Below are 13,838 nucleotides of genomic sequence, written 5' to 3'. Positions count from 1 at the left end.
GAGCTTGCAATTATAGAGAGAGTTGAACTTGAAATAATGTCTGCATTTCGTACAAGTGGTGTTATAAAAGAATTATTATTAACAAAGATAGACGTACAAAACAAAATAATAAACAATAATAATACCACAAAATCAATAGTATTCAGCTAATAATTCAATTAACAAGTGTTGAGTTGCTAAAAAGTAAAATTTCCAATGAAATACACAAAAAATTCAATTTATTCATTCATTATTTTTGAAATTAGAGTAAAGTATTTTTTTGTCTCTAACGTTTGAAGTAAGTCCTATTTGTGTCCTTAATGTTTAATTGGAGTAAAGTATTATAAAATTCTATTTGGAAAAAAAATCACAAAATAAATTATAACTATAATATTTTTTAAGCTGAAAAAATAATTTAAAATTACCTTACAAAGTAGAGGAATGTTAGGGGCCAGCAACTTTTGTGATTTATAGCCATCAAATAGTTATCAATGATGATTTTAATGGTGTGAGATTAGTGTGAGATTTCATCTAATGACTCACTTTTTCTTGCTGGTTACATGCTGGCCAGAATTTACTAGACTTTTTCTATAAAGTATATATACAAGCAATTATTTCAAAGGTTATTATGATTTTAATAAAAAAATTTAATCTTAAGCATTAAGTAATAAAAACTTTATTTCATAAATTATTAAATTTAATTTTAATATACTAATAATGTAAAATAATTTTAATTGTTGAGTTGAGTGGATTAGACACGCATGAAGGATTTAATATGTAATTGATTTGGATTAATATATATTTATAAAAATATAAAATATTGATTTTAGCTAGTATACAAATAATAATGTATTTTTATTATTTTTACTGTTTTTATTAATCCACAACAAAATGTTAAAAATAATAAAAAAAATTCCTGAAATTTTGAATAGCGATCCATTTGAGTTCACGATAAATACTTCTGGAGTTCTAGTAACAGGAAAATAGATCTTTATTTGAGTTTTTTTTTTTTTTCTCCCGATAAACGACGTTTAAAGACCCCAAAAGAAGTAAGACATAACAAAAGAAAAACTAGGAGCTTCTCAGTTCTCGTCCTATAAGTTTGTTTGAAAATCTATGAATTAAAATTTATTTAAGAATTAGAAATTTTTTTATTTTAAAACAAATAAAAAGAATTGGTTTTAATTCCGTTAAGAATTTAAATTCTTACTTTTCTCCCATTTACAAATTAGACCAAAAAAAAAATCTAATTTTAAAATTAATTATCACACTAAACAAATTTAATATGTTAAATATAAAAAATATTCTTATTTATAATTGATTATTCCAAATTTTTCAATTTTGTCTAACACCTATTTAATTCTTTTTCTTCTTTTTATTAAGGACAAAATTATACCCAAAAAAAAAAAAAATTTAACCCATATAAGAATTATGAAAAAAGATAGAGAGATAATGAGAATACTAAACAATGTAAATAATAGATATGTAGAATGTTCAATTCAATAGGTATACAGATGATTATGTTTATTATTCTTAATTGGATGATTATTTCTTTTAATTCGATTTACTCATACATAATTAATCATGGCTGGATATTAAATTCACTAGGTGTGATAGTTATCTTAATATTAGAATTTATGAGGTAAGTTGGGAATGAAATATTTTTATACTTTATTAGATTAATTTTAGAGTCTATTATTCACATTATTTACAAAAATCATTATTTACCTAGTAAAACCGATGACTTATTTCAAACTAAAGAATTAAATTCTTTTTTATTAATATGTTAAAATTATTCTAAATCATAAATTAAATCTCAAATAAAAATGAATTCTATTTAAAATAAAAAATAAAAAAAATTTACACATCCAAATAATTTCCAAACAAGCTTTAAGATTTCCAAAACTATTTAGAGAAATACATAAAATTTTATGATGACTGATTTCATCACATGCTTGTTATTAGTTGAACATCTGAAGAACATCACTCACAGTAGAAAACACTTCAAACACCCCTTTGAAAATGCGGGCTGCTACCTCAAGCTTTTTCTTCAACCTTTTTCTTCTCCTTTCACTACCACGAGCATCAAGATCTTCAATCATCTTCGAAATAATTGGACCAAACACACTTAAAAGACCTTCCTCTTCCTTCTTAAACTCATCCACCGTTGCAAAATCACTCTCATCAATCCATTTCAATGTATAATCAATAGCTTTGTTAATCTTTTTCTTGTCTTCTGCAGATAGCTCTGAAGCAATGGCTTCATCTTCTATCAAATTCCTCATATTGTAAGCAAGATTCTGCAAAGCATTCCTTGCTTCAACCTTCTGCCTGTGCTCTTCAACTTCAGCCTTGTACTTCTCAGCATCTTTCACCCTCCTCTCAACTTCTTCCGTAGCTACGGAGACCTTCTTCGTCGCTCCCCGTGCTATTTCCTCCGCCGATACATGTAAGATACCGTTAGAATCTATTTCAAAGCACACATTAATCTTCGCCACGCCACGAGGTGCCGGAGGAACTTCCAGATCGAAACTTCCCAGCAAGTTGTTGTTGCTTGCAATTTTGCTTTCGCCGTCGTAGATGTGAAACGTTACTCTTCTTTGGTTGTCGAAGGTTGTTGCAAACAGATCTTGCTTCTTTGTAGGAATCACGGTGCTCCTTGGAATCTTTTCATTTTTGTGACCACTCAGTTTTGAAGCATGGATTGCAGCACCATATGCAACCGCCTCGTCCGCATTGATGTACTTCTTGCAAAGATCCTTCCCGTCGAAGAAGTCCTTCAACTGCTGCTCCAATTTCGGAATCCTAGTCGAGCCACCAACAAGCACAACCTCATCAACGCTCTGTTTCGCCGTGTTACTATCCGCGAAACACTCATGCACAAGCTCCATGCATCTCTCAAAAAGATTCTTGTTGATTTCCTCAAACTTAGCGCGAGTGATTGTGGTATAGAAATCGATTCCCTGATGCAGCGATTCTACCTCAATGGAGGCTTGAGTTGTTGAAGAGAGATTCCTCTTGGCTCTCTCGCAAGCAACCTTCAACCTGCATATGGCTCTTTTGTTTCCTCTAAGATCAAGCCATTTCTTTCTCTGAAACTCACTCGCAACGAATTCAACCATTGCAGCATCAAAATCCTGTCCACCGAGATGCGTGTCTCCGCCATGGATCTTGACGGTTATGTTTCCTTTGTTGTCAATTGTGAGAAGAGTAAGATCCAACGTACTACCGCCAAGATCAAAGACGAAGACAGTTCTGATTCCATAAAAATGATTAAAATAATTTCCTGTGTTGAGGCCGTAAGCGATGGCTGCGGCACTTGGCTCGTTGAGTATACTCATTACATTGAGGCCGGCGATGTGGCCAGCATCTTTGGTAGCTTGGCGTTGAGAGTCATTGAAATAAGCCGGAACTGTAATAACCGCATTTTTTACTTGTGTTTCAAGAAATTTTTCTGCAATTTGGCGCATCTTTGCTAAGATCATTGATGTGATTTCCTCAGCAGTGAAAAACTTTTTCTCACATTTGTGCTCAACAACAATCATTGGAATGTCATCAACATCGGTAACTAGGAATGGCCAGAATTTCATGTCATTCTGGACATGAGGGTCACTAAACTTCCTACCAATTAACCTCTTTGAGTCTGTAAGATAAAAATGAAAACAAAATTAAAACAAACTCCAAATATATTATGCGTTAAAAAAATCAGTCACCAAACGAGTCATTTATTTAAATATTAAAAAATAAAATATATTTTAAAATAAGTTAAATAATATATCTATTTATATATAAATGCATAATAATCGATTTTTTATACTTAGTAGTATTTTGATTTAAAAAATAGACTGTAAGAGTTTATTTATTATTATATATTATAAAAGCTTAATTTTAATATAGTACAGTTATCTAATTATATATATTTTTAAAAAAATTATATAATTAATATAAAAGATAATACTTTTACTAACGTGATATAATTGATATTATATAATTAAATACACATATAAAATTGATTTACAATAAACAGTAAATCAAAATTAAATTTATATTATAATGCTTGCACTATCTAAATATATAATGCTTGCACTATCTAAATATCATGTCTTTAGTTCTAAACTTACTATTTGTGTGGATCTATCATTATATTTCACAATAAATTTTTTACTACCAAAAGAAAACAAAAGGTATCTTGAATTTTTTATAATACAAGAAGGATGAATAAAATATATTTTTTATTTCTAAAATCTGTCAAAAAATTTAAGATTATTCTAAGTTTTATTTTATTTTAATTTTATTCTAAAAAATTTTTATTTGCATCAAATATATTATTAACGGCTAAATTTTTAAAAAATTTAAGACCAATTTAACAATAATATTTAAAAATTATGCTTGATTTTCTTGTGTTGAGGTTGTTCTTATGAAATTGTTGTTGAATTAGTCTTAAATTTTTTGAAAAATTAATCGCTAGGGTATATTTAATGCAAATAAAAAATTCTTGAATAAAATTAAAACAAAATAAAATTTAAGAATATTTTAAAATTTTTGTCAAACTTTAGAGACAAAAAAGTATACTTTATCCTATAAAAAATTATGTGAATAAATGAAAATTACTTTTGTGGAAAAATAAACTTCGATTAATATATATAATTAATACTATACTTTTTAATTATTTTTCTTAAAATTACATCATTATTGGAGATAAATGTTTTAGAAAAAACGAACTAATATTTTTTAGATCCAGTAAATGGGCAAATATATATATATATATATATTTCAAAATTAAAAGAAAGGCAAGTAGGATTTTTATTAGAAAATGAAGAGAGTAAAACTTATTGAAATGATACGAAAAAATAAAAACTAATAATAATTATAACACGTTTTCTATCCCTCAACGACCGAGAAGTAACAATAACAAATTGGTAAGCTGCACGCTTAGCTTAATTAGCTTGAAAATACTAACAAATTATGGCAATGAAGAACAATTAACATTTTGACATGAACATAAATAAATGTAATAATAAGTATATAGGTAGGTTAAGATAGTTACCAAAGACGGTGTTGGTAGGGTTGGAAGCAATTTGATATTTAGCATCATCTCCAATCATTCTTTGAGTATCAGTGAATGCAACACAAGAAGGTGTTATTGTGTTCCCTTGGTCGTTGGGTATGATCTCAGCTCGATTCTGGTGCCACACTGCAACACACGAATACGTTGTTCCCAGGTCTATTCCTATGGCTACTGATGATGCTGGTTTTCCTTCTCCCATTCTCTCTTCTTTCAGCGAAATATGACTTGAATCAGAATTAGCCAAGTTATGAGATAAGATATATAGATGCTTATGTATGTATATATAGAAAATATAGAAGACTTTATAGGTTGACTTCCCAAAAAAAAAAAAAAAGACTACCCTTAAAGAAATAAATATTTATGTGTTTGGAATAATATACTTAAATGAAAAAAATGTTACACTTAGACCACTTGGAGCAATTGCAATAACAGAAATGAGATTCTCAAAATTGAAATTTAAAGCTTATTATATTTAACATGTAGTTTTAATAATAATAATAATAATAATAATAATAATAATAATAATAATAATAATAATAAAATGTTGACAATTCAATACAAGAAGAAGAACGAAGAAAAAAAAATGTTGACAATTCAACACAGTCAGTTGCTGCAAAGGAGGAAGGACAGGAATGTTTGGAGCGTAGTGTTTTTTATTTTTTTTTCTTCCCACAAAATAAGAGGTACGTATACGTAGGGTTCATAAATGCATATGTTTTGGATGTAAAATTTTTGTTCATATTTCTAAAGATGAGAGATCTAAACTTGATGTAAAGACTAGGTAATATATTTTTATTGGTTATGGCATAGATGAATTTGGTTATAGATTTTATGATTTTGTTATTAAGAAGGTGATTCGGAGTAGAGATATTGTCTTTGTTAAAAACCAAACACTGAACTACTGAAGAATGTTGATAATGCGGAGAAGCCAATGGTTCAGCCTAATGATGATTTTTCTGACTTAGATATTACTCCCTCTATGCCTATGGTAGAAGATGGTAGAGTTGAAGCTCAAAATAATGAGCATGATACAAGTGTAGGTGAAGATGAAACAGTTAATCCGATACTTGATGAAATTGGTGATGATGATCAAGATGAAGAACCAACTTTGGAAATTCCTGCAAATGCACTCAGAAGGTCTACAAGAAAGAGGAAGCGTTCGTCAAGGTATTCTTCACATGAGTTTGTTTTATTGACTGATAGGGGAGAACCTAAATGTTTTGGAGATACTGTTGAAGATGAAAGCAAAACTCAATGGCTTGAAGTTATGTAAGAAGAAATGAAGTCCTTACTTGAGAATGATACCTATGAGTTGGTGAAGCTATCGAAGGGTATGCGAGTTTTGAAGAACAAATGAGTATTCAGAATCAAGAATGAAGAACGCAATTCTAAGCCTCGGTATAAGGCTAGATTGGTTGTTAGAGGTTTTAGCCAGAAAAAAGGTGTTGATTATGAGAAAATCTTTTCTCCTGTTGTGAGGATGTCATCCATTCGTGTTGTGCTTGGATTAGTAGCGTCTCTTGATTTGGAGATTGAGCAAATGGATGTGAAGACAGCTTTTCTTCATGGTGATTTAGATAAAGAGATCTACATGGAGCAACCGGAGGGCTTTGTTGTTAAAGGAAAGGAAGATTTTGTGTGCAAATTTAAGAAGAGTCTTTATGGGTTGAAGCAAGCTCCAAGACAGTAGTACAAGAAGTTTGAATAAGTTATGGGGGAACATGATTACCATAAGACAACTTTAGATAATTGTGTATTTGTGCAAAAATTTTCTGATGATGATTTTATCATTCTTTTGCTTTATGTGGATGATATTTTAATTGTGGGTAAGAATGCTTTGAGAATTAATGAGTTAAAAAAATAGTTGAGCAAGTTCTTTGTTATGAAGGAATTGGGTCCTGCTAAACAGATTTTGGGCATGACTATTACTCGTTATAGAGATTCCAAGAAGCTTTATTTGTCACAGGAGAAGTACATAAAGAAGGTGCTTCAAAGGTTTGGCATGAATGATACCAAATGTGTTGCTAGTTCTTTTGCTCCTCATTTTAAGTTGAGTACCAAGCAGTGTCCAACCACTGATGAGGAGAAACAAGCAATGGACGAAATTCCTTATGCCTCAGCTGTTGGAAGCTTGATGTATGCTATGGTGTGTACTAGACCAGACATTGCTCATGTGGTTGGTACTGTGAGTCATTTTCTCTCTAATCCAGGTAAAGAACATTGGAATGTTGTTAAATAGATTATGAGATATCTCAAAGGTACAACTAACTTGAGTTTGAGTTTTGGTGGTGAGAAACCTTTGCTAGTTAGCTTTACTGATGCAGCACATGGCAGGAGATATTGATTCTCGAAAGTCTACTTCAGGTTATTTGGTCAAGTTTGCAGGGAGAGCTATTTCATGGCAGTCAAGGCTACAGAAGTGTGTTGCACTTTCTACCACAGAGGCAAAGTTTATTGCAGCAACTGAAGCATGTAAAGAGTTGTTGTGGATGAAGAAGTTTCTTGCAGCACTTGGTTTCAAGCAAGACCGTTATATGTTGTTATGTGATAGCCAAAGTGCTATTCATCTTGCCAAGAATTCTACGTTTCATGCAAAATCTAAACATATTGATGTTAGATATTACTGGATACGGGATGTGTTAGATTCCAAGTTGTTGGAACTTGAGAAAGTTCACACTGATGACAATGGTGCTGATATGATGACAAAAGCATTGTCAAGAGAAAAGTTTGAAACATGTTGTTTGATCGCCAGAATGGCGAGGGCCTCCACCTAGTCGAGAAGGGGGAGATTTGTTGGATTTGTTCTCTCCTTTGTGAGGCCTAAGCCCAACATTTTAAGGGTTTCTCTTGCACCCATTATGCCACAATTCTAATCAGATTTTGGGGGGGTCATTTGAGAGAAAGAGAGTAGCCACCAAAGAGAGAAAGAGAAGGGGGAAAACATAATTTCCGTTTTTGTCCAAAACAGTAAATTTCAAATGGCAGTTTCTCAGTTGTTCACCGCTGGATCGGCTTGAAATTTAAACTTCATGTTCCTTTCATCTTGTTCTTCATTCTGGTCAGTGAAGATGTTGATTGAAGATTTTCAATGAGAGAAATTATCTTTGCAAGAGAGAAATTAGGTTTCCCATTTTTACACAGAGCAACAATCTTGGAACGGTAGTTTCTCATTCTTTTACTGTTGGATCGACGTAAAATTTGGACTGTAGATTCTTCACATCTTTTCCTTCATTTTGAACGGTGGAGATTTTAATTGGAGGTCTGAAGAGGGAGAAATTGACTTCGACAGCAGCTCTATTTTTGGATATATTTAATCTTCTTGCTTCTCATTTGTAAGCTTTGGTGCTTTGATGTTTTGGCTGGTTATATGCATGTTTTTGTACTTTGTTTGAGACTCTCTTGTATCTCATTTGATTATAGTGGAGCTATTTCATTGGTCTGGACGACCCGTGGTTTTTACCTCTCACATTGATGGGGTTTTCCACGTTAAAATCTCGGTATGTTCTTATTATTACTTTACTTGCTATATTTGCTTGTCCATAATTGCTACTATATTGTTCGTGTGTTGGATATTTGTGTCGTTTCTGCTGCTAGACTCTTTCATACTGGTATTAGAGCCGATGGTTTAATCGGTTTGGTTTTTCGGGGTATTCAAAGTGAAGCATCGAAAGTCTTCCTGACAAATGTGGTCCGGACAGCATGTCCCGCGGTGTTTTGCGGCGGTGTGATAGACGAATACTCGTGATGGTGGAGGAGCTAGAGGGGAGTTGATGTTTGATGTGAAGGCTCACACTTGAGGAGGAGATTGTTAATGTTACAAGTGTGAGGAGTGCATGAAGTTAGTCACACATCAAAGAAAGTAAGAAAGAGTGAGGAGTTTATAAGATGAGAGACCCATTAACTTGACACCTTAAGGTTTTGAGTTGGATGTGAAGTCATCTCATCTTATGTTATCTCACTTGATGCCTCACCAAAATCTCTCCGATTGTCGAGAGCTCCCCACGGTTTGCCTAACACATGCTTCATTGCAATTTAATTACATTCTCTCTCTTTCCCACTTGCTTCTCTTATCAACGATTTATAATAAGGTTTGTTAGGATATGTAATAAATAATTCTACAGCTAAATTATTTTTAAATTTAAATGAATAATTTTTATCTCAAACTCAATTATTATAGATTCAATTCACATTTTTAATATTTTTTGTATGTATATATATAATTGTTTATATGTGTTTCTTCATCTAATAAGTTTTTGAAAGAGAAGGAAAAGACTTGGACACTTTCAATTTTGGCTGCTGCTAGGCCTACTATAGGACGAGGAGGAAGATAGAGTGTGTGTGGGGTTCATTATATATATATATATATGAAAAAAAAATCTTTTTAAGACAGGAGGAATCTATTGGTTCATGCATATGCATAGGCTGAAAAAAAAAATTATAGATCATATTTTGTTCTGAATTTATTTGTGTATTTTTTAAATATTTGTTCAAGAATAAATTATATTTTTTATTTTTGAAGTTTGACAAAAGTTTTAAAAATATCTTTAAATTTTATTTTATTTTAATTTTGTTCCAAAAATTTTTAATTTGTATCAAATATACTCCTAATGACTTATTTTTCAAAAAATTTAAGACCATCCAATTTAACAATAATTTTATAAGAACAACAATCAACACAAACAAATCAAACATAATTTTTATACATTATTGTTAGATTAGTCTTAAATTTTTTGAAAATTTAGCCATTAAGAATATATTTGATGTAAATAAAAAACTTTTGGAACAAAATTGAAACAAAATAAAACAGAGGTATTTTTGAAATTTTTACCAAATTTAAGGAACAAAAAATATATTTTACCCTTTATTCAAATGTTGTCATAAAAATTTAGATCTAATGGATAAATTGTTTGTTATATATAAATGTTTGTTTGTTAGCTACTCACAAAAAATATAATATTTAATAGTAGTCTTTTTGTTGTATTTTTAAATTATTTAAGAGTTATTTTTGTTGATAACATCTTTAAAAAAAATTATCAATGACTGAATGTTTAGAATACTAAATTGATAGTTAACCTAATTTTTATCACTTTTTTACAAGGAAAAAACGGCCTCAGTTTACAAAAAAGGATGGATGAAATAACTAAAAGCTTTTGCGGATTCTTAAATAGAACTCACGCGTAAAGCCTTGATCCAGTGGTGATTATGTATGCTTTGCAAAAAATAAACTCAAATGGTGGATAAAATTTTAAAGTATTAACGTGTGAGTGTAGTGTAGATGAGTTTGTAATGTTTAAAATTAAAGATTGTCCAATTTATTAATCATTGGCATATCAAATTAAAAAATATTGTAAATAAAAAAAGTTTTTTTTTATGTTATTTTCCTTTTTTCTCTTGTTTCAGACATGTTTTTTAGAGTCTTAGTCTTAGACTAATTATTTTTTCATAAATAAATTAAAAATAAATATTATTTTTAAATACAAAATATAATAATTTTATTTCTTAAATTCACTTTTCTTTAGATGAAAAAATCGAGTGGAGCTATCACCTTATTTTATATATATATATATATATATGTCTCCTTTTTTAGGTGAAACTAAATATATCTCTTTAATTGAGATATGCTTGAAAGGATTTTTTCTTCTTCTTTCTCCAAACTTCTCCACCTAAATATATTCTATAACGACATTTTAGGGTGCAAACGTATATGCTGCAATAACCAATTTATCATTAAAAAATTTTCAAAAATAAAGTTGTTGAAACATAAAAGTGAAGAACTCTCTTCTTTAAAGTTTGCTTGATAGAGACTTGAGAGATAAAAATAAGATAAACAAATTTTATAAGAAAAAGTTTGATGCATAAAAAAAGTTATACATAACCCAACTAACTAAACATACGATCAAAAGTAAATTATATTGTAGTATCTATACACGGTAATATTATTCATAGAGATAAATGGTTCTTCTGTCTAATACTCCAATATATATATGTATATTATTAAATAAAAAACTATAATTAACTATAAATTATTTTATATAATACATACAGATTCAATTAAATATTTAAATGTTCTGTAAAAATATTTCTAATTATTATTATTATTATTAGAATTATATAATTATTCATTTTAATATTAATTTTTTGTATATGAATGATAATGAGTATAGAGAAAAAATCTTAAACAGTTTTTGGTATATAGACTAATCAGTCTCATAAAAGTAAGTTCAAAAATCGGGTTAGATTTAAATTTTTTTTTGTCAATGACTTTGTAATTTTTTGAAGTAATTATCAGGATCGAACGAGTATTCACTCATGAGTATATAAATAAAAAAAATGGTACAACTTAGTAGTAGTAGTAATAATGTTTTTTTAGATAATAATAATAATAGCAATGATATATATATTTTTTAGTATTAAATAACAGTGAATAGTAACATTAATTTATGATATTTTTTATATATTTTTTTGGCCTTAAACGTAAAAACACCTTTTTACCCAAAAGCGTCGTGAAAAATCCAAAATACAAACTTGTAATCAACTTTAACTTAATCAATCATAATAAAATATAATTATCAAACTGAAGCATTAACTTATTGTGAAAATCAGAGGTTCTTACCAAATTTTTCAGATTTTGTCTCTTTTTGAGACAGATGTCTTTATTTTTATTTGTCACCACAAATCTATAGTTATAGAAAAAGTTAAAAAAAAACTTGCCAAATTAACGAGATAAGGATAAATTAATCATACACTTTTTGATTTGTGGATATTTAAATTTTTTAAAATTTAAAAATATATTTAAGTTTTTTATTTTTTTAAAATTTAGATATATAATTTTTAAATTTAATTTGTTTAATTTTAAATATTTTTTTATGTGTGTATTTATATCAACCAATTGAGTTTGACAGATCCAAATAAATATAAAAGATCGATAAATTTAATTTTTAAAAAGGTGAAGGACTTAGATAAACATGAGAGATCAATAAATTTAAATTTCAAAAAAATTAAAAATTTAAATATATTTTTAAATTTTAAAAATTTAAATGTCTTACCAAAGAGCTAGTGCTTTTCTCCAAATTAATTGAGTCTAGTAATGTTTGGACTTTGGAGTGTAGCGGTTTTTTCCGCGAAATTAGAGGGTACGTAGGGACAGAGTTTATCGATGCCTATGCATACATCTCAAATTTAATATTCAATTTAATCGTTGTAATAGTATATAAAGTTAAATTCAGTCCCCAATATATATATATATATATATATATATATATATATATATATATATATATATATAGCTAAATTATCGATAACTTTTAATCTCAAATTTAATTATAAATTAAATTCACATTTTTAATATTAATTTTTTTTCCATGCATATTTTACAAGTTTTTGAAAGACTAAAAAAAAGACTTGGACACTTTTAATTTTGCTGGCCTGGCTGGACGATGAAGAAATAAAAGTATGTACAATTGTACATGTGGGGTTCATTATTTATTCTAGTATTGTTGAGTTTATCAGATTACTGTTTACATGTGACTTTAAAAAATACAAAAATATTATATATATATATATATATATATATATATATATACTAAAATTAAAAATTAAATTAATTATTATATATTTATATATAAATATATATTTTATTTTATTTATTTTAATATATTTTTTAATATATATTTTATATTAATAATTAATTTTAATGTACAAAATAAGGACACGCTTAATATAATAGTAATTATTCATATTTTAACCCAAAAACATAAAATCAAAAAAGTCTATTAAAAAAAGTGGCATCTTCTACTTGTCTGATCTCATAAGATCTTTGGATAGGATAAAAAAGTCCAGCCTACTTATTCAAATAAATAATTACCTCCTTAAAATATTTCATATTATCTATATCTCTTCTAGAATGTAAATCTCAATAAACTTTCAATATAAAAATAATCGTTATCCATTAATAAAAATAGAATTATTCCATAAGGTGTTATTTTTCCTATTATGAATATATCTGACACCCAAAATATATTAAAGTCCCAATCTATTAAAAATTTGTCTAAAATTTTTGCTAACTTAAGTATCGAAATAATTTCTTATAGATACCATCCCTCCTCTTCACAAGAAATTAATTCAAACAGTAGCACCTTGACATACGAGCAAGTCGAACACTGTCTTAAAAATCCGAATCTCACACATCTAAATTCAAATAAAACCTAATTTCAGATAACTCTCAAAATAATAATACATATTTGACCCTAATTATTGGCATATTCGTCATCAAGTTAATTATTGCACATGTACTATTTTAGTTGTAATTATTAAAATAATAAAAATAATAATTAAGAACAAAATATTGTACATGTTGAAAAAGTATTGAAACTATATATTAATAATATAGAATATATATTAAAATTGTGTAAAAATAATATATCTCGACTAATTAAAATTTTTTGACTCATAAATGCATATTCTTATGCAAGTTGCGGACGTAGCTATGTACATTATATTAGTTAGTATTTCATGTTTCCAAATTTCCGACATGTTAACTTTGATGTGCAAGTAACTAGGATACTATCTTGGACTCCAGTAATTATTGGTAGACGTTTAGACGCGCTATTAATTTACTAATCTACAAACCAGGTGATGTTAATTAATAACTATAGTAAGTGGATATTAAAATCAGTTATTAAAATTATTTATTAATATTTAATACAAATTTATTATTAGAATATAAAATATATATTAAAAATAAATTAATTTATATATTTAGATATAAATATATAATAATTAAATTTAATAT

General features: G+C 28.2%; 1 protein-coding gene across 1 annotated transcript; it reads right to left on the bottom strand.

The window, feature by feature from the left end:
- Positions 1–1,852: 1,852 nt before the first annotated feature.
- Positions 1,853–5,505, bottom strand: LOC112744863 (heat shock 70 kDa protein 4-like). Its single transcript, XM_072234128.1, has 2 exons — positions 5,027–5,505; positions 1,853–3,622 (listed from the first exon to the last, which is right to left on the bottom strand). Exons 1-2 carry the CDS (start codon positions 5,244–5,246, stop codon positions 1,941–1,943), a joined length of 1,902 nt encoding a protein of 633 aa, XP_072090229.1. The 5' UTR covers positions 5,247–5,505; the 3' UTR covers positions 1,853–1,940.
- Positions 5,506–13,838: the final 8,333 nt, after the last annotated feature.

This window comes from Arachis hypogaea, chromosome 4, assembly GCF_003086295.3.
Source record: "Arachis hypogaea cultivar Tifrunner chromosome 4, arahy.Tifrunner.gnm2.J5K5, whole genome shotgun sequence".
Taxonomy (NCBI): Eukaryota; Viridiplantae; Streptophyta; class Magnoliopsida; order Fabales; family Fabaceae; genus Arachis; species Arachis hypogaea.
Note: the sequence above shows the minus strand (reverse complement) of the source record. Positions and strands in the feature narration are given on the sequence as shown.